The following is a 20,794-nucleotide window of genomic DNA, read 5'->3' on the forward strand; positions in this document are numbered from 1 at the left end:
TGGAAAGAGTGACCTTTGACTTTTAGATGCAGATGGACTGCTGAGTCTTGTCCCGTTGAGGTGGTTCTTCTATGCTGTGCTAGTAGTGAGTGGGCTAACAAATGCATTATATAGTTCACACTAGTAGCAGCAGCATCACATTCTTAATACCACCTTCTCATAGGAACACTAAAAAACTTATATAGAGGAATACCCAGAATGCCAGTCACACACACTCTCACGCACCTTTTGACTAGTTGTTTCTGTCCACATTAGCACATGCATTTTTTGTTTTTACAAAAACAAAATATACAAGAATAGTGGAATGATGGCTGAATGATCAGAATGCCAGAAATCTATTCAGGTTCTGTTGATGCAGCCAGGAATGTACTTAAAAATGTGTTCCAACTGTAAAATCTGCCAATAGACTACAGTTGCAATATCACAACTATTTTACAACATACTGACTCAAACATAAAAGGAGCTGACATCCACATCAAACAATATTGATCTTTAAAGAAGAATAACAGGCAAAAGAAGCATGTTACCTATTTTAAAAGGGGGGGGGGGGGGGGGGGGATTGCATTGTCGAGTTTTCTGGGATGCAAACATGCTTTTTTTTTTTTTTGCCTGTCCCATTTGGTTCTTTAGCCGTCAGAATTGTTGTCTGAAGACCAACAAGGATACCCAATGGATTTACTTTGCCAAATGGATCATCGTGGCATTGCCGTATTGGTCCATTTGGTCGATCTTTGTTTTTATTATTTATTATATTTTATTTTCAGATGTTACAGACGGGACAGACATGACTGAGGGATAGGAAAGGGAGAAAGAAAGAGGAAGGAAAGGAAAAACAGAAGGGGAGAGGGACAGTGAGAAAGTGGGGGAGAAAAAAAAATAAAAATCTCCTGGATCACCTGTTGAGAGAAAAATAGAAAACAAGCAAAAAAACAAAAAAAAACAAAGCAACATACTAAACACAACACCATCGCATTAATCTAGCTAAGTGTAAACAGCAGTAAATACTAAATATTCAATGTTGTTTGTGCAGCACGCAGGACAGATGTGCTTCAAAGTAGCAGCCAAGAAAGGTGTAATTTAAGTCTACGAGCAGTGAACACCCGTGTGCATACCTGTGTGGATCAGCGCGCTTGTATTCCAAAGGTTTCTCCATGTAACGATCTGCTAGGGAGTGTGGGGGGGCCACAGCCCCGTCCTCCAGGGTATGAAGCAGGTATGGAGGAGATCAAAACTCCAGACATCCAGAGGCCCCCAGAACACAAGAGACCAAGGAAGACCAACAGAGGGGCAGCCGCGCCACTGTCCCAGAAAGAGCTGAGGAGAGCCCCAGATGAGGGTTCACTCAGCAGCCGCGGAGCAGAAGCCAGGGGGAGTTGCAGTGACGCGCCCGTGAGCTCCGCCGGCAGCCAGCTGTGCCTGAGTGACCGAGCCCCAGGCCGAGAGGCCGGGGGCACCCCACCTCCGAAGGGGATGCAAACATGCTAATCACCCTCTCATTGAAGTCTAGTGATTTTTGGATCAAATCTCGCTCAATAGACAGTACAGCCAGTGCATTCAGCCTGTCCTTCCCCATAGTACTTCAAAGAAAGGATTTAATCCTCTTCAGTGTACTAAAACACCAATCTGGCTTTGCCGATGTCATGAGTATTATGATGGCTAGCGTTTCAAAAAAAGTGTCCTGAAGTTTGTTCTCTGTCAGCAGACAACATATCAATCCGGATTTTTTCGAAACACTGTTTCAAGGTGTTTTGATGTTCAAACACAGTGTGTACAGTGCAACTTTTAAAGTTCCATCTTGTTTGTTCTGAAGCAGGAATCATTTTGCCACACACTTCATCCAGGACTGCAGTTTTCTTGGGGGAGTTAAAAAAAAACACTGTAAATGCTGACATGTTTGCCAGAAAAATACTCTGACAGGTTTGAGGGATGAACAAGCCTTCTGCATTATCAGATTTAACTGATGGGAATAACAATAAGGGAATGTTTCCTTTAATCTGGCCTGCAAACTTGCTGATGCACCACTCATTACAGCTGCCCCATCATGTCTGCAGTGAGTTTGTTTTCCAGCTTTTCCATCAGGAGTTTTTCGAGTCCCCCAGCAGTTCTGTCCACTAATGGGGCGAAACAGAAATCTCTCCACAGTGGAGATTTCTTCAGTGATGTAACTGAGCACAATCACACACTGGCTTACACATGCCACATCCGTTGTCTCATCAGCTTGAACAGCGATAAATGGTGTTTGAAAACTTTCCTCTGCAATTCTTTCTTCATAAACTGCCCACATACAATCAAGTAACTCATTCTGACTATTTGTAGATGTGTACTTGGCAACCTGTGTCCAAAAAAGAGAACTGGTCAACAAGGTCCAAAACACACCTCGCTGAAGGGAAGCTGGAGCAAAGCTAGCTCATGTGCTCCACAAAATTGAATAATCTACAATTCGTGATAGTGAATGCCTGTTTTGTTTTTTACCAGCTTGTTGTTTCTCTGTATAGCAATGCAGTGTCCTTCATACTTGATAGCTTTACACTATTTCCAATGTGACTTGTGCTGCAAACACGGGGAGAACATGCAAACTCCACACAGAAAGACCCCGTCCTGATGTTGGAATTGAACTCAGGACCTTCTTGCTGTGTGGCAACAGTGCTAACCACCGTGCCACCATGCTGCCCTCCAAACTTCTTAAAGGATATTCAAAACTGACTTTTCTGTTCTCTGTGAAGATATTATTATTTGCCCCTAATAATATCTATTGCCACTGATTTTCAGTCCAGTTCTTGTGTAATTTAAATTTTCTCCCTGTTTCCCTTGTTTAAGAATGGCTTCTTGACAGCTTCCCTCCCACTGACACTATTTCTTCTGAGGCTTCAATAAACAGTGAATGGATCAACTGAAGGTCTAGATGAATCTCTCTGGTCATGTGTCAATTCTTTGCTAGATTTTTTTCTATTTTTTTAAGGACATGACTTTTCACGTGATCGAAACAAATAATGTTGTTATTCACTGGATCTTTGCTGCTTTTCTGATATAAACTCTTAATACTTGCCACCTTCATTTAGGCTTTGACTGTTTGCTCCTGGCACTGCAGCATTTAGTGTCTGACCTCTGCCCAAATTCTTAAGTATACACGTTTTTCATCACTATGTGTTTTCCTTTTGTCCATCTACCCCAATATTTTAGAAATAAATTTGTTTCTTTTTTGCTTTGGTTTATGGTTTTGAGAGCTTTATTGACTTTTCAGCAATCTAAGACATATTATAAGCTTATGAAATACAACTTACTGTTAAAAGCACATTACACCTGCATCTGAAACCTCTGAGTATGTTCTAGTTTAAGAGTCAGCAGTATCTGATCTTGACCTCTTCTCATGTTTTCAGTGTCAGACTTTCATGTCACAAACCATCAGGTCACACAGGTTGATGACCCCTGTGGTTTGCCAGGCATTAAACTACTGAACTGTATGTGATGGACCTCAACCCTGCTTACAAATTATCAAGTATAATTAAAACTTCATTTATAATGAACATAAAACTTTTATGTAAGTGTGAGTTCGACTGCAGGACTTTTACCTGTAAACATGTGCTTTTTCTTTGTTATAATGTAGGATACTAGTTTGATTTTTTTTCCCCATAGTCCAAACGTGCACTTTTAGGTAACTCATCATTTATCATTCCCTATCAGCCTTAATTATGCAGTACAGATTAGATTACAGTAACTTTACATGAACATGTTTCTGTTTCTGCTCAAATAAACCTGATGTGTAAGCAATGAATCAATTAACCAGCAGCAACTTTAATGATCAAATAATGTTTTCAGTCTTTTGGCAATTAAACTTTGAAACATGTGCTGGTTACTTTGAACATTTAACATCTCGATAATTAAAACAAACAAAAAATTTCTTTAATATAACAGAGGAACTAAATATATATTTAAGATCTACAGATTAGATGAGGACTCAGACTGTCCACACTGATCCTGTTGTTTTCTGGTTTAATGAGACCATTTAAAAACTCTCTACTGAACAGGACTCTACTCCTTCTGTGGAAGCTGTGGTGAAAGAGAATATGACCTGTGTTATTCTTTATTCCAAGAGTCTCTCTAAAATCCACACTGTGTTGGCCTCCAGCACTGGGTGAAGGTCAGGAGTTTTGGTCTCTGTTAACTGGTGTGTTTCTATTTTAACATAAGACGGTGCTAGATCTCACAGTCGTCTTTCTCTCTGTTCTTCTTTCAGGTGTGATTGTACTCAGAACTCGGAAATTCTGCCTTCCGAATAGGAAGATCTAGGTCACGCCAGACTGCAGATGAGCTGCATACATGGCTGGACTGGGACAAAAAACCAGCCCGGGCATTTTGACTAGAGACTGGCCCGCCATTATAGGGAAAAATCATAAAACCTTTGAATGAAAACAAACGCTGTTGTGACAGTGATGTACACAGATTTGATGGTATATATGCATCAACCTATCAATTGTTTGTTGTAAGATTCAGATAATTATTTTTTAAAAGCTAGATATTTTAAATGAGAATAAGAAAGAAAAGTATTTCTTTGTGCCCCCCTCTCCCTGTTAATGCCCAACCTGGCCCCCTGGCAACACTTTGGTAGACCCGCCCCTGCACAGTTACCAGTAGGGATGGGTATCGTTTAGGTTTTATCCGATACCGGTGCCAAATCGGTACTTTTGAAACGGTGCCGGTGCTCAAACGGTGCTCAAACCGGTGCTTAAAGAATGGAGAACACAAAATTGTTCCAAAAACCTCTCATGTTCAGCTGTTTTTTGTAAAAAGATAACAATGTTAGCCTTTTCTGCAGCTATAGGGCATATATGGCATCACTCTTGGCTGGAAGCAGTGCTTAAACAATGGAAAAAACACAAACTTCGTCCTAAACCTCTCATGTTTAACTGTTTTCCACTTTTTCTTTGGTCATTTTAGCCTTTTTAGCCAGGGTGAAGGGAGCATCTGCCATCAAACAAGAAGACAGCCGCATGTAGCTATGATGATGTTTGCTAGTTCACCTTACATGCATTAATGTAATAACGTGGTTAGCCTACTCAACGTAAATTACACAGAACAACATTAAGCTACTCACGCAGAGAAGAACGGCTGCTGCTGCCATCATCATCCTCATCATTTCTGCTACACTGGCAGGGCTAGGGGCCAGGACTCTCCTCTTCGTTTTTGGGGGATGTTGCATAACAGGCAACCCACCCGCAGTAGATGTGCTCGGTGTGAGGTCTCGCAGCAAGCTATCAAATACGGCGCATTTCTGGGCTTTTAAAAAAAAAACGCTATGCGTCGCCAGGTGTTTCATCGGATTTGAGGTGTTACCTCCTTTGACAGTATCACAGTATCAGCTTAAAGCACTTGTTGCAGGCTGCTGAGTTTGCATATTTTGCTGTGAAGTACAGCCAGACTTTTGACCGCTTCGCTTGGACATTTTTAATCTGTAGCTCTGCTCTAAAAGAACGTATGTACCTGGGCCCGCCTACTATCCTCGGAAACGTAAAATGATTGGCTAGAAGTGTATCACAGCTCAGGAAAAAAAAGCACCGAAATAAAGCACCGAAATGTGCGCTGCTTTTCGGTCTGGTTACTACCGTTTATGTCAGAACCGGTGCCATCATGGCACCGGACACCGGTACCCATCCCTAGTTACCAGCTGTCAGCTACTTAGAAAAAGGATCCTGGTGTTATTTGTCTCTCAGCAACAGTTCATAACTTCCCTTCAACTCATTCATGTCACCTAAAAGGTAAACTTGTTTCTCCATCACCTGTTCAGCTCTGATGGTTCAGTAAGGACATCTCCTGGTTTCATCTTCATGTTTCCCTCTCACCACATATCCAAACCGATATCATGACCAGCAGCTTTACAGCTGTGGCTCCAGCAAACATCAGCTGATACTAAGAAGTAATATTAAATAAATTCTAACAACAGCTTATCAAGCTTAAACGTGCTGCTGTTGTTTAGCGCGACATCCGCTGGTTTCCTCTTTCTGGCGCAAAGTGGGCAATAAACAAGCAAGAGAGACAGGACTTGCATCAGAAAAGCCGATCAGCTGATCATTGATCAGTTTCATGATTGAATTAGCAACAGGAGGGGGAGAGAAGAGGCAGCTGTGCAGCGTAAAGACACAGAATAACTCCAGCTTTGTGTCTTTTTTTCATTCTAGCAGAAGTACGGGACAAATTGTGTTCCTTTTCACCTCAATACCTTTTTCTTCTGTTTGTCTGCCCACAGCCCGATGGCCAGTCCAGCTGTGCTCTCAACTCAGCCACCATCATGCCCCTCCAGCTCATCAGCTGGGAACGTACACCTGGACCAAACCAAACCATGAAATAATGAGGGCGGGGCCAGAGGCTGACTGGAATTATTCTGTGTTGCCAAAAACAAAACAAAACTAATGCTAGGAAACAAACACGTTTATAAGTACTTTGTGAAGCATTTTTTATGGTTTCTTTTCTTTTTTTTTACGTACTAATAGAAAGTTTTCATCATTTTCCCCCTTACAGGCGGCCCTCGCCACACATATTGATTTAAAATTAATACCAATCAATCCACTGAGAAACTTAACGAGGTTTTATCCACTGGAGGGAGACCAAACCACCACGATTCAGTGAAGCTCGGCGAAATCATATTTGATATGTATTCCTCATCAGTTGCACAAAAACAAATTTTAAAATTTGTTCTGTGCCTTTAAAGACGCTGTAACCTCACAGACCCCAGAGGCAATCTGTACCAAACAGCTAACCCCAGATTAAAAATACATAAATAAATTATACATTGTATACCCAACATAACTACACCTGTCATAACATAAAAAATAATAAAGATAAGATGAACCTAACTTTAACCCTTCCCTTCATCATTCATGGTTCATATGAAGATATTTTACTTTCAGTTTCGTTGATAACCCTAAAGGCTGCGTTTACCCCAGATTTAAGTGACGTTTACTCTCAGAGTAAATTCTTATTGGCTCAGATGGAGCCCAGTGGTGACGTACCTCCTAGTTCTCCTCCTTTTCTCCTATTTTAGCTTTAGCTTTTTCTGGACAACTGAAACATAAAGTCTGTCAAAGGTTTGCATGTTTATGGTCACAATGAAGGTCATCATCTTCTTTCTTATCCTGGGGATACAGGGAGCAGCGGCAGGTCAGTTTGACTGACGATTTCTGTCGAAAACTGTTTGACGAGTCCCGTCTTTAAATCGTTCATGACGCATTTTTAAACGTTGTTACTCTTCTGTCTCTCCAAGCACTCTAACAAATAAAACATCAGGGAGGAGGCCTGATGCTAATCTGGTGGCAATAATCAAAACTGTTATTTTAAAAACGGAATACCATTTTAATTTTCACAAGGAATTAAAACATTTTCACACAACAGCTCACCATTAAAGTTCACTAAAGTTCATTTGACACAAAGTATCTGTAAAAAACTTAGATGTTTAATTATTTGTTCAGCATAAGCTGTATATAAAGAGCCACATGTCATTAAATGGAGTTTATTGTGAATACTTTATGTTTTTTTCTGATGTTATTGCTTCATTAACAGCGCAATGAGGTGACTTTTGTTGTCCATCCATCCATTCGCTCCCGCTTCTCCTTTTCAGGGTCGCGGGGGGCGCTGGAGCCTATCCCAGCTGTCATAGGGCGAGAGGCGGGGTACACCCTGGACAGGTCGCCAGTCTGTCGCAGGGCCAACACACAGGGACAGACAACCATTCACACTCACATTCACACCTAGTGACAATTTGGATTATCCAATTAACCTATCCCCACAAGCGGGGACTTTTGTTGTTAGGTGTATAAATAAAATTGAATCGAATTCAAGTGAACTGAATTGAGATACAAATTAAATAATTATTTCTTTATAATGGAATACAGTTTATGTATGTAAAGTGCCAATACACTTTACATACCAGCATGAGCTAATGTTGGTATCACTGCTGAATGATCAATAAGAAGCTGGAAGTGAGAAATGCCAGAAAAGTTTTGCAATTTAAAGACACTCAACCTCAACCAGTGAGCGCTAATGAGAAGTTTTAAACTCACTATGTGCCTTGGTCACTAACACTAACAGATAAAACCATGTACTTTTGATAACTGAAAACTCACCTGCAAACTTAATTAATGAATAAAAGATAAAATCCAAAATGCTTAAGATAATATTCTCAGAATATCAGTTACTTAACATTAGCTTTTTATTGATAATGTCAATCAAAGATATTGGAATTAAAGCTTTCTGTAACAATTTTAAGCTTTAACAAAATCCATGAGAAATAAAATAAACAAAGAAAAGCATCGATATTGATATTTAGAAAACCCAACACTGAAATTCTGAAAAAACAACAACAAAAAAACAAAGTCTGGACAGTCACATCAAAAGAATTAAATCAGTTCCTATAATTTGTGATATAAAAAATGGAAATAGAAAAGAGAACAACTCACTTTAGAAGTCATGCTGCTTTATTCAGAAGAAAGAAGAAACTTAATCGAGTTTATGGTTAATTCAGCAGCTAACAAAAGCAAAACAGATTAAAAGTAATGTGTACTTTCTTTAACAGTGAAAATGAAAATATAGTCAAATTAAAGTTATAATGAGTTCAAATCATTCACCCAGGGCAGCGGGGGACGCTGGAGCCTATCCCAGCTGTCATAGGGGGAGAGGCGGGGTATTCATAAATCTATTTTGTGTTTATTGAAGGGACAGCAGGATTATTACAGGATGTCTTTAACGTGCTGCAGTTTTTCTTATTGTGTTATTTTAAAAAAATCAAAAAAATCTGTGTTCCTGAGATCTCACAACATTAACTGTTTCTTACAGTGACCCACTCTCTGAAGTATTTCTACACTGCGTCCTCTCAAGTCCCAAACTTCCCAGAGTTTGTGGTTGTTGGGATGGTTGATGATGTTCAGATTGAATATTATGACAGCGACACGGAGAAAATGGTGCCCAAACAGGACTGGGTGAACGGTGCAGTAGACCCACAATTCTGGGAGAGGAACACTGATATCTCCAGGGGTTCCCAGCAGACGTTCAAAGCCAACATTGAGATTGTAAAGCAGCGCTTCAACCAAACTGGAGGTTTGTTCATGTTTAATTTTTTTAATGATACACTTGCTCTTAATGTTTTCAGTGTGTTTTGTTTACAGTAGTAAACAGGTTTGTATACAAATGAAAATGTTTCATTCAGATTACAGATTACAATTATTAACATAATAATTCATAATGAATGTAGAACTACAGTCTGGGAAGCTTTAATTTAATTCAACCAGCTTTAAGGATCATGTTTGTATAAACTGATATAATTTGTCAGTTAACTGGTTAGTTGATCAAAATAATTAAGATAGATTTGCAATATTTGCAGTTTTCTGTTCATATTTAGGATTTTTTTTGTCTCTGAAACCTTGATGATTGTTTTTGATACAATTTCTCAATAATTGATTAATAAGAAAATAATCTCCAGAAAATCTGCAGGATCAGAATAATCAGTCTGAGGTTTGAATATTTTACAATTATTGTGAACTAGTATTTGACTTTTATTAAAAACAATCCTGGACTGAAACTCTCCTTCAGTGGAAGCTTCTAGAAAAACCTCCGGACAGTTTGGTGTGTAGTTTCTCACAGTTAGAGGATTTTGTTAGAAGGATAACTGGTTGCAGTTTCAGAGGATGGAAACTTAATACCCAGGATCAGGATAAGTGAACCATGTACAAAGGTTAACAAACAAAGTTCAAAGAGGGAGGCATGAAGGACAAACTGCATGTTTAGTCCTAAGCAGCAGCCACTAAGTGAACAATTTCCAGCCTTTTGCAGCGACAGGTGAGTACAATCAACCAGTCATTGCTTCTTGGAGCATCAAAGGATCCCAGGCAGCCAATTGTCTTTGAGGGTTGACACACTGCAATCTGCATACAGGAGGGCTGGCACGAGTCTCCAGCTAGCCAGTCAGTGAGTACTGACACTCTTGGATTTGCTTGAAGAGAAAAGGGTCCCTCAGTCGCTCCGAGGCACAGGCACATGTGTGTTGGTCTTTATGGAGGCTGTTTTTCTTTGATAAAGAGAGTATGTAGAAATGTTTCCCCAGTGTCTATCTCCCTAAGATGCTCACACTGTTCAGTGATGATTATCTGTAAGTGGCTTCCATTGAGCCAAAAACAACAGATGTTAATATCCTCTCTTAATAAATGACCGTGGATCAGTGTTTTCTTGTAAAGATATTGTCAATTCCTAATGTATGCTGTGTTCTACAGTTGTTCCTAATGTAAAGTCTTTTTTTCTGTCAGGTGTTCACATTGTGCAGCAGATGTACGGCTGTGAATGGGATGATGAAACAGGTGAAGTGAACGGATATGAGCAGTTTGGTTATGATGGAGAGGACTTTATAAGCTTTTACCTGAAGACAGAGATGTGGGTCGCTCATGTACATCAGGCTCTCATCACCACATACAAGTGGGACAGTAACAGAGCTTTTATCACACAGAGGAAGAACTACCTCACCCAGATTTGTCCTGAGTGGCTGAAGAAGTATGTGAACTATGGGAGGAGCTCTGTGATGAAAACAGGTGAAATCATATAACATGCTGGTTTTTGGCCAGAACATCTTCATATGTTCCTTTTTCTGACCATTAAAACATAAAAGCATTGACACCCTCGCCCCATCAAAAAAACATCACAGTTAAATTTTCTCTTTCTCTCATTTCCATTCACACATTGACATTTGCCTCTTTCTACCTTTCTCCTGATTTCTCTGTTACTCCTACATATTAATTACAATTGTTTATTTTTTGTTTTTTTATCATATTTTCCTTTTGCCCCAATTTTCTCTGGCCCAATTTATCCACCATTTACACACTGACATTTATAACCAGTCTCTCCCAGCCTCCATTTCTTTATCATACATACACATGCTAATAGGCTTTTTTAAAGCCTTAACTAAGGCATTGAAATTACATTACATCCCACAGGAATTACATTAGTATGTACATAATAGTAATATAGCATCTATCTTTCTCTTCTCTCCTTAGTTCTTCCCTCAGTGTCTCTCCTCCAGAAGACTCCGTCCTCTCCAGTCACCTGCCACTCTACAGGTTTCTATCCTGACAGAGCCGAGATGGTCTGGAGGAAAGATGGAGAGGAGGTTCATGAGGGTGTGGAGAAAGGAGAGATTCTCACCAACAATGACGGGACCTTCCAGATGAGTGTTGATCTGGATCTTTCATCAGTCACACCTGAAGACTGGGAGAGGTACAACTGTGTGTTTCAGCTCTCTGGTGTGAACGAGGACATCGTCACCAAACTGGACAAAGCAGTGATCAGGACCAACATGGGTAAAAGTGATGAAGGTAGGAAACATGCATTTAGTTTACTGTAAAAATGGTGCAGTTCACGTGGTTTTATTTGAGTTTGATGAAAAGTTGAATTCCTCCCCTTGTATACAGATTTATTAAGTGTTTCATACTGATACTGATTTGTTAATTTCTCAATAAATATTAACATTTAAAGTTTTGAGCGCTCTGATTCAAATTATTGCCCACTTTGCTGTCTTTTCACTGTTTATTTAAATTTGCGAGTATCTTTTTTCCCCCTATTTTTATTTAATTGCCAAACTGAAGTTTGTCTCTTTTAACGTGTTTCATTTGTTCAGGTTATGGTTTATTTGTTGTTGTGTCATCTACAGGAAATTTCCTCGCCAGGATCTTTGCGACCATGAAACAATGGTTCTCGCAGTGATTGCTGTAATTGGTTTCATTGACTACAAATAGAGAACAGGTGAGAGACAAAAACAGAAATCCCTTTTACTCGATGGTTTATCCAAAACAGAATAAGCTCCACAAGGGCCAGAGTCACCGTTCCATAAGAATAGGAGCTGTGTGACAATGTGAGAAAAGATACGATGTATAACATTTTATAAATGTAACTGAAATTATTTTTTCTTTGTAATTGAGAAAAACGTCCCCCATCTCATAAGTAAAACTTGTTTCTATTCTGTTTTCTCTGATCCCCTATTCCCTGCGTAGAATAAAATGTTTTCTGTATTTTATGTTAAATAACTTTTTCAGGATCATTCTTGAGAAAATTTCAGATCAGAGCAGGATGTGGACTAACAGTGTGTTTGTGACGTGACTTTCTGAGTCTCTAGAGCAAATGATTCCTAAAGCCTAAATGACAAACAGCCCTGCAAACAGTGAGATTACTACATTTACTATTTTACTTCTTTTTTGTGCTTCAAAATCACAAGATCATTGCTTGATTGAACTGGGAATGTTAATATATCTTATTTTGTCTTTTTAGGTTTATGGACAAATTTTGGACTGAAACAAGAAGCATCAACAAGCCTCATTTGCCCCCATAAACTGTGACCTCATCAGCTGTTCATCATTCACATCATAAAATGAAGTGTTAAGATCTAGTTATGTTGTGGATTTTTTTATGACATATATACCTGTATACACTGGACATATACTCACATATATACTATGTAATCACATATATTCGTATACACCATACACACCTATACTGTAGTGTTTTATATATTGGAATCACTGTGTTAAGCATTTAACCTACATGCTCGAAATCACAAGACCCATAAATTGAGGTCAAATATTATCTACATCTAATAAAGTTTGTGCCACTTGTTGTATGAGCACATGCTGATGAATACTGTTTGAAATGTAATAATTGGGATCAATAAGTAACCTCTGATAGTGTTATGGCCAACCCCATCCAAACATAGGGTTAATTCAACTTGGCACTGCTGAGGATGCACCTGAGACTCTTTTCTCCCAAAGTTGTGAAAAACCTTTCTTTATCAAATATAGTGGCCCACCTCAAACCAGAGTTTGCCAAGGTTGTCAAGATGATTAACTGTTATCTGTGAGATTTGTAGACTTTTGGACTCACTCTGGCCATAAAACTGACAAAGGGACCCAATTAAAAATGATGGATGCTGGGAATAGGGCTCGGAAAAGTTATGGAGTAGCCCAGAAGGTTAAGTGACACAAGTGTCGGAGATTAAAAAAGCTACAAAGTGCAAGTGGGTTTGACAACCGCTTGGGGGGAAAGGATTGACAAACATATTACATCAATAATTGGGGTAATATTGATATTTATAGTGTTAAGAAAGTACTTATTAGTTTAAAATTAATACGGTCCAAGTAAAAAACAAGGAATGGAAAGTTACCAAACAGCAGGAAGAGGGATCACTGATCCCATATAAAGGAAGGTTGGATATGCCCCGGGCAGCTTTTTTTCCTGGCTGTCATTTTATGTGTCTCTGCTGTTTGTGCTTAAAGGCTCTACACCCTTCGCTTTGCGGGCTTGCTATATGCTGTTGTGCGGTATTGTACTGTTTTGCTGTGCATATAACACTGTTTAATAAACTCAGTTTTAAGAATTCTACTCTTTTCCAGAGGATCTAAATTGATGAAATGGTGCAAGTTAAGGTGGTTTTGTTTCATGGCTGCCATCAAAGATGAGTTTTGACCTGCTTGATTTTGTTAATCAACCTACTGTTAAAAAGATTGAATTGTGCCATGAAGTGTTGCTGCTCACTATAAACTTTTGGTACCAAAATATGGTGTAAAAAGGGACATTAAGCAGGCATTGCTGGAGGGGTTAATTGAGTTGGGTATCTTAATTAGCCCTACTATGACTGAGGTCCCCTTTCAAGACTCTTTAGCTCCCCCTGGAACCTCTGTTTATCCTGTTTTTTCAGATAGAACGGAAGAACAAGCTATAATTGCTACACCTCCGGGTGCCCAAGTCAAGCCAGATGCAGCTCCACAAACCCTGTCTCGCTTTAAGCCTTTCTGTGCAGAACCCCAGAAATCTAGCAGTGATGCAAAGCTTAAGGTTCGCTTACTTCATTTACAGATAGAGGCCCAGGAGAAGGTGCAAAAAGCAGATTATGATTTCCGGCTACAGATCCGTAGGCTTGAGATAGAAGCTGAAAAGGAAATAAGGTTAAAGCAGCTTCAAGTAGAAGCATTGAAGATATCCTCAGGGCAGAAGACGCATGCCACTTGAAGAAACCCCAAAAGTCTGACAAAAGTTTTGAAGTGAGCAAGAACATTGCATTAGTACCTACCTTTTTTGAGTCTGAAGTAGATTCATATTTTAATGCTTTTGAAAAGATGGCTACTGCTATGAACTGGCCAATAGACATGAAGTATTTTACTTCAGTGTAAATTAGTGGGCAAAGCTCAGGAGGTGGTAGCTTTACTTTCCTTAGAGCAGAGTATGAAATGTGAAGTGTTGAAAGAAACAATTGTACGTTCCTATGAACTGGTACCTGAGGCCTACAGGTAGAAATTTAGGAATCACAAGAGGTCTAGCAGCCAAACATACATTGAGTTTGCACATGAAAAGAGGATCTTTTTGATAAATGGTGTGCTGTTAAAGGAGTTGGTGATGATTATGAATCACTGCACGAGTTAATGCTATTGGAGGATTTAAAAAATTACCTGAGAGAGTCATACTGTTCTTAAATGAACAGAAGGTGACGTCAATGTCAAACAACACGTAGGAATGTTTTTTGGTTTTTTTTTACCCCTAAATCTCATCCAGACAAACCCACAGCCTTGCACCCTGCACGGTTTGAGTCTGGTCGCTCCGCTGCTAGGCCAGTGAGACTACATTGACCTCCCCGTGAGCTCACCTCCGCATGAGGGTCATCTCATTGCAGAGTGTCTGGCATAAAAGCGCAAACAGCAACTCTCCTCACAAACAAAAGTGTGGGACTGATTAAAGCTACAGAGAATGGAATGACATTGCAGCCTGACTATCACCACCCTGATCCCTGTTTCAAACCCTTCATCCTTGAGTGAGTAGTTTCACTGACTGGGAATCCGAAAGGTCAGCAGCCAGTAAAAATACTGAGACACGGGGGCCTCTCAGTCCATCATTAGAGAAGAGATCTTACTATTTTCAGAGGAGTCATTCTGCCAATCTAGTGTCATTGTCCAGGGAGTAGAACACAGATTCATATCTGCCTCTTTGCACACGGTTCACATCCAGTCTTCCTTAGTTAGTGGGATTGTTAAAGTTGCTGTTCATTCTGCATTGCCTATCAAAGGTATTGACTTGCTGGAGGCAAAGTCATGCCCATTCCTGAAGTGTTAGACAGACCGGAGCTGAATCTGGAGTCTACCTCAGCATGACCAGCCTGATATTCTTCCAGCTTGTGTAGTTACAAGGGCTCCATCAAAGTAATGTCCTGACTTGGCTGATTCCTTTGAGGTCAGATCTCTCCAGTGATGCTGTCACATTTAAGTCTGGATCTAAGGGTCAGGCCAAAGTTCCACCTGCTGATAAAGCACAACCAGCCCTGCATTTGCCAGTCTCCCGAGAAGAATTAATTACAGCACAGAAAAATTCCCAATTTGTCCATCTACCAGCTCTTAAGCAAAAATGAAGACCTTCGTTGTTCTGAGTGTGATTTTTCTTGGACTATCCGAAGCAGCAGCAGGTGAGTTGACCCATGTAGTTATCTTCTATAATAACAGCCGAACCAGCATTGTGTTTATGTGAAGGGAAAAACTTTCTGAACAGGTGGATAGCAGTGTGTAGCCAAGGAAGCAGAGGCAAGTTTAAAAAAACAAACAAACAACAACAACAACTTTAAAAAAATGTATTTACAATTTAAAAAACTAACAGTAAATACGTAAACACCTCTTCCAAGGGGGTCAAAACATTGAAGAAAAGAACAAAATATCAAAATTATATTTAACAAACAAAAAACTAATTCAGCTGTGGGTGAAGTTATAATCCCAAACCATAAAAGTTAGTTTAAGATGAGTGGAACAGCCAGCGTCTTGGTTTTGCTGGTAAACTGGTTAACACAGTGAACAGGATTTATGAAGAGGTGCATTTGTGAGTATATTTATGACTGTTTTATGATTATAGTATCTACATTATAGCTTTTTTAGCGCACTAAAATATCTTTATAGAACTCTAATATTTTAATTCTGCTACATTTTCTGCTGCCCCCATGGCCAGATCTCTTTAAAATATAACCATCCCATGACTTGCTCATCATCCCTCCCGCTACACTCTCTTATTGTTGGTAAGGCTCACCCTGATAGGTCAAAGCCAGAGTCCTTCTGGGGCATGAACTCTCGCAGGATGGGGCTATCCTGGGCAATATAAACTGAGTGCAATGCAATGACTGTCACAACTACAGGGATTAAAAACAGAACTATAAAATTATAAAACAACTCATGCAAAACCAAAAAACAAGCATGACATTTACACCATGTGTGTGCACCTGTACAAAGTATGCTGTAATGGCTGAAAGATTTCAGGATGTGAACATCATATGTTAATAGTCACCTACATAATATTTCACAGATAAAGTGAATAAAAAGACATTTTGAAATGGATCAAATTATTATAAATCTGCATATTTGTGAGGTGTTTGCAAAAATGTATTAATGAAAGCAAGTTTTAAGGTTTCTAATAAAAACTATGATGATGGAAAATCTAATGATAATCACAATCATGTTTCTGATGTTTAACAGTATGCTCCTCTGTGTGTTATTTTCTTGTGCCACAGTTACACATTTGCTGCAGTACTTCTACACGGCATCATCAGGAATTTTCCAGAGTTTGTGACTGTGGGCGTGTTAGATGGGCAGCCATTCACGTACTATGACAGTAAAATAAAAAAAGAGAGTCCCAAGCAGGACTGGATGGCAAAGAGTGAAGGAGCTCTGTACTGGGACAGACAGTATGGACAGACAGACTCGGGCATCCATCGCGGATGAGCAGATCTTCAAAGGGAACATTGAATTTGTGAAGCAGCGCCTAAATGAAACAGGGGGTGAGTAATGAACAGGCGTTTAGAAACATCTGGGATTTTGTGATTCAGTTTCTATAAAATCCAACTTTCAACCACTAAAACTTAAAAATGTTCCATTCACACTAATTTAATTGTTTAGCACTAATTGACAGCAGCAGTGACTTTGAGGGACCAAACACACAGGAGACAGTTTAATGAGGTGCAGAAGTGGTTTATAAAAACAGAGGAAGTCTAATCTTAAAAGTAGAGCAGGTCTTTCTCTGCAATCCAAACTGGGAACGCTCCTATAGTAGTGAGGTTAAAGCTCGGCCTGCTACCACAAGTAAGCCTGTAGTGTGAGAAGGACGATAATATGATATGATGAGGGCTTTCAGATTTGATGGGGCCTGATTAGGACTTTGGATGCTGTCTTATTATTTGGTTTTTGGTTTGTTATCAATTTTATTTTCACATGTCAGTTTTTAGTAGACAAAAAGTTGGATGGAGGATTTTCTCTCTGCTCCCCTCCTATTGGTCAAATAAACTGTAAGCTCTGAGATTCAATTCAATTCAATTCAATTCAATTCAATTCAATGTTATTTATATAGCGCCAAATCACAACAACAGTCACCTCAAGGCGTTTTATATTGCACAGTAAATCGTACAATAATAGATAGATAGAAAAACAATCATATGACCCCCTATGAGCAAGCACTTTGGCGACAGTGGGAAAGACAAACTCCCTTTTAACAGGAAGAAACCTCCGGCAGAACCAGGCTCAGGGAGGGGCGGGGCCATCTGCTGCGACCGGTTGGGGTGAGAGAAGGAAAACAGGACACAGACAAAATGACAAGATGTGACCACAGACCTCTGTTAGCATTCAGGCAGTAGCTTTCACTAAAAGAGTATCTACAACACTATATACAAACCCAACAGTTCACTGAAGACACACATGACAATTTGTCGCTAAGGGTTTGGAGGCCAAGGACAGGTTTGCTGCTGATGTCAGTTACTCCCAGGGAACAACTGCTGCAGAGGGTTTTTAAAGCAGCCACTTGATGATGGGAACCAATCAGCAGCTCCCATCTCTCAAATCATAAAGAGCACGATTAGTCCATCCATTCACTTCTCCTTTTCAGGGTCGCAGGGGCTGCTGGAGCCTGTCCCAGCTCTCTTAGGGCAAGAGACAGGTTTCCAGTCTGTCGCAGGGCTAACACATAGACAAAGACAACCATTCGGCAATTTATGGGCAATTTAGTGTTTCCAATTAACCTATCCCCACTAACTGCATGTCTTTGGACTGTGGGAGGAAGCTGCAGAACCCCGCAAACACAGGGAGAACATGCAAGCTCCATGCAGAAAGACCCTGGCCTGATGGTGGAATTAAACTCAAGACCTTCTTGTTGTGAGGCAACAGTGCTAACCACCGTGCTGTCATGATTAGTTTAAGCTTTAAATACTGTATGTGCCTATATATTATGTATATAGGCGTGTAACCTGTAGTCCTATTTATATATGTTTATAGAAGTTCAGGTTAGATAGGGACTCAGAGTGTAGCATCTCAGTCTGTTTCTGTTTTTTCTCTGTAAAGTTTAAACTGTGTTGATGAGAGTTTGTTTTAATTAGTTTCCACTGAACCAGTAAACAGCAGGAGAAACAGTAGATCCTCTGTTTCAGTGACTGTCGATTGGTTGATGTGTCTGTATTGAGATGAGACTGTGCTGCAGCTTTGCTCTGGTTCACTGTACTGTTTCTGTCTTTCAGGTGTGCATGTTTATCAGGAGATGTATGGTTGTGAATGGGATACTGAAACAAATAATGTGACCGGCTATGATCAGCTGGGTTACGATGGCGAGGACCTTTTGGCGTTTGACCTTAAGACAGAGACGTGGATCGCTCCAAAGCAACAGGCAGTCATCGCTAAACAAAAGTACGACTCTGACAGAGCTCTCTCAGCCAGACAGAAGAACTACTTCACTCACATTTGTCCCGAGTGGCTGAAGAAGTATCTGAACTATTCAGGGAGCTCTCTGAGGAGAACAGGTGCAATAACACTGGATTTTAACTGGACTTGGAAAGACAATCAATCAGCTATAGGTTGATTGATTGTCAACAAACATACAATTTGTAATAATAACAATAACGAACACTTATATTTTTTCAACAGTTCTTCCCTCAGTGTCTCTCCTCCAGAAGTCTTCCTCCTCTCCAATCACCTGCCACGCTACAGGTTTCTATCCACACAAAGCCAAACTGTTGTGGAGGAAAGATGGGAAAGAGCTTCATGAGGGTGTGAACAGAGGAGAGATCCTGCCCAACAATGATGGGACCCTCCAGATTTCTGCTGATCTGGATCTTTCATCAGTCAAACCTGAGGACTGGAGGAGCTACGATTGTGTGTTTCAGCTCTGTGGTGTGAATAAGGACATCATCACCAGACTGGACAGAGCAGTGATCAGAACCAATGAAGGTCAGTCTGCTCTCAGAAGTGATGAAGGTCAGAAGCACACATTTAGTTTACTGTAATATAATAGTGCATAGTAAAGAGCAGTTCATGCAGTTTTATGTGTTAAAAATAGAAAAATTTTGTCAGTTTATTTCACACTTAAAGTCTAGACTGGGACATGTTTCCTATCTTGAAATAATTATGTGAACCTGCTGAAAATAAAAGTGAGTTGTATTTCCAAACTAAGAACATAAAAGGAATTTAAGACTCTTTACCAAACACTAATGCTTTTTCCCAAATCATGTTTTACCTTGTGAATGAGCAGCCACAGTTAACAGAGTATAGTTACTCCAGAGTTTTATAAGACGAGTAGAGGTAATGATTTGATTTTGGAATCAAGTTTACTGACTAAATTAAAAAGGATATTTTTATTCTCAGAAGTTCAGTGGGCAAGAGACACAAAGACATCAGAGTTAAATGTGGGTAAATAAGCACAGACACAGTGAATATATTCAGATATGAACAACAGGTAAAGCATATAGTGACAGACATATTGTCTATAATCAGTGCTGTTATCTGTTTTGATTGGTGATCTTCTCTATCCTGTTTCATCTGTTCAGGTTCTGATTTGTTTTTCTTTGATCTAAAGGAAATTCCCTCTTCATGATCATCCACATGATTCTTGCTCTGGGTGTTCTTGCTGTGATCACTGTGATTGTATTCATTATCTACAAAAAGAAGACAGGTGAGAGGACAAAGCAGATTTTGTAGGACTTTGAGTTTTGAGTTTTTGTGGCGGGGTGTGGTTGGCGGTGCTGCTGCAGGGGAGGTGAACGCACCTGCAGGGCATCTGCAAAGATGCCTCGCCGGGTTAAAAGTGTGCTGGGTCCTGGATTTCAGTGTTGTTGTTGTTGTTGGTGTGTATGTTCGCGAGCAACTGGAAAGCCGCAACCGCGTGTTAACAGCAACCGTGTGAATAAAATGATGCTGAAAAGCATACAGATGTGGTCGAGTCTGTCATCGCTTTATCACACTGTTTCATCCAGCAGTTATTACAGTAAGACTCAGAGCCAGAGTTTACTGAGAATGACTGTTGGATAATAAGACAAGATCACAGAGTTAAATACATAATGTTTAACAAACCCTGTTTTTTACTTTCTTTCATTACAGACAAACGACCTCCATCTCGTAAGTGAAATGTTTCTGATCTGTTTTCTTTGAGTTTTATGTGCACTAAAAAGTCTTTCAGATCTGTCAGTTGTTTGTAAAAGTGTTGTGGACTAACGATGTGTTTCCGACCTACAGCTGTAGAAAACCATGAGGTCCAAGAGAAAATGATTCCTTATGAAGCCTAAATGACAGACATCACTGCTCACAGTCAGTTCATACATTAAATGGACTTTTTCCTGGGTAGTGTAACAGCCTTCAAATGTATTGGAGGTCAACGTGGGGTCAGCTGGCTACCTGACTACACTGAATGAACAGATTTTTCCATTAATACATTTTGTCTTCCCTGATGACACGGACAAGATCCTGATGCCAGGAGTCATCAGGCTCAAGTTTCTATT

At 39.8% G+C, this 20,794-nt stretch overlaps 2 protein-coding genes across 2 annotated transcripts in view; both read left to right on the top strand.

Moving 5' to 3' along the window:
• LOC308384440 (uncharacterized protein) overlaps positions 1-20,422 on the top strand; it is a gene marked incomplete at its 3' end in the record, with an annotated part of 35,395 nt that extends 14,973 nt beyond the window's left edge. Inside the window, exons 2-10 of the mRNA XM_080863007.1 lie at positions 8,824-9,084; positions 10,287-10,565; positions 11,028-11,345; positions 13,718-13,964; positions 16,556-16,749; positions 18,545-18,823; positions 18,948-19,277; positions 19,876-19,971; positions 20,397-20,422. Coding sequence (XP_080719133.1) covers positions 8,824-9,084; positions 10,287-10,565; positions 11,028-11,345; positions 13,718-13,964; positions 16,556-16,749; positions 18,545-18,823; positions 18,948-19,277; positions 19,876-19,971; positions 20,397-20,422 — 2,030 coding nt within the window. The remainder of the gene's footprint in view (positions 1-8,823; positions 9,085-10,286; positions 10,566-11,027; positions 11,346-13,717; positions 13,965-16,555; positions 16,750-18,544; positions 18,824-18,947; positions 19,278-19,875; positions 19,972-20,396) is intronic.
• The window catches only part of LOC308384982 (class I histocompatibility antigen, F10 alpha chain-like), a 75,810-nt gene that overhangs the window by 3,402 nt on the left and 51,614 nt on the right, over positions 1-20,794 (top strand). The window lies entirely within an intron of this gene.

This window comes from Rhamphochromis sp. 'chilingali', assembly GCF_963969265.1.
Source record: "Rhamphochromis sp. 'chilingali' genome assembly, chromosome: 17".
Taxonomy (NCBI): domain Eukaryota; kingdom Metazoa; phylum Chordata; class Actinopteri; order Cichliformes; family Cichlidae; genus Rhamphochromis; species Rhamphochromis sp. 'chilingali'.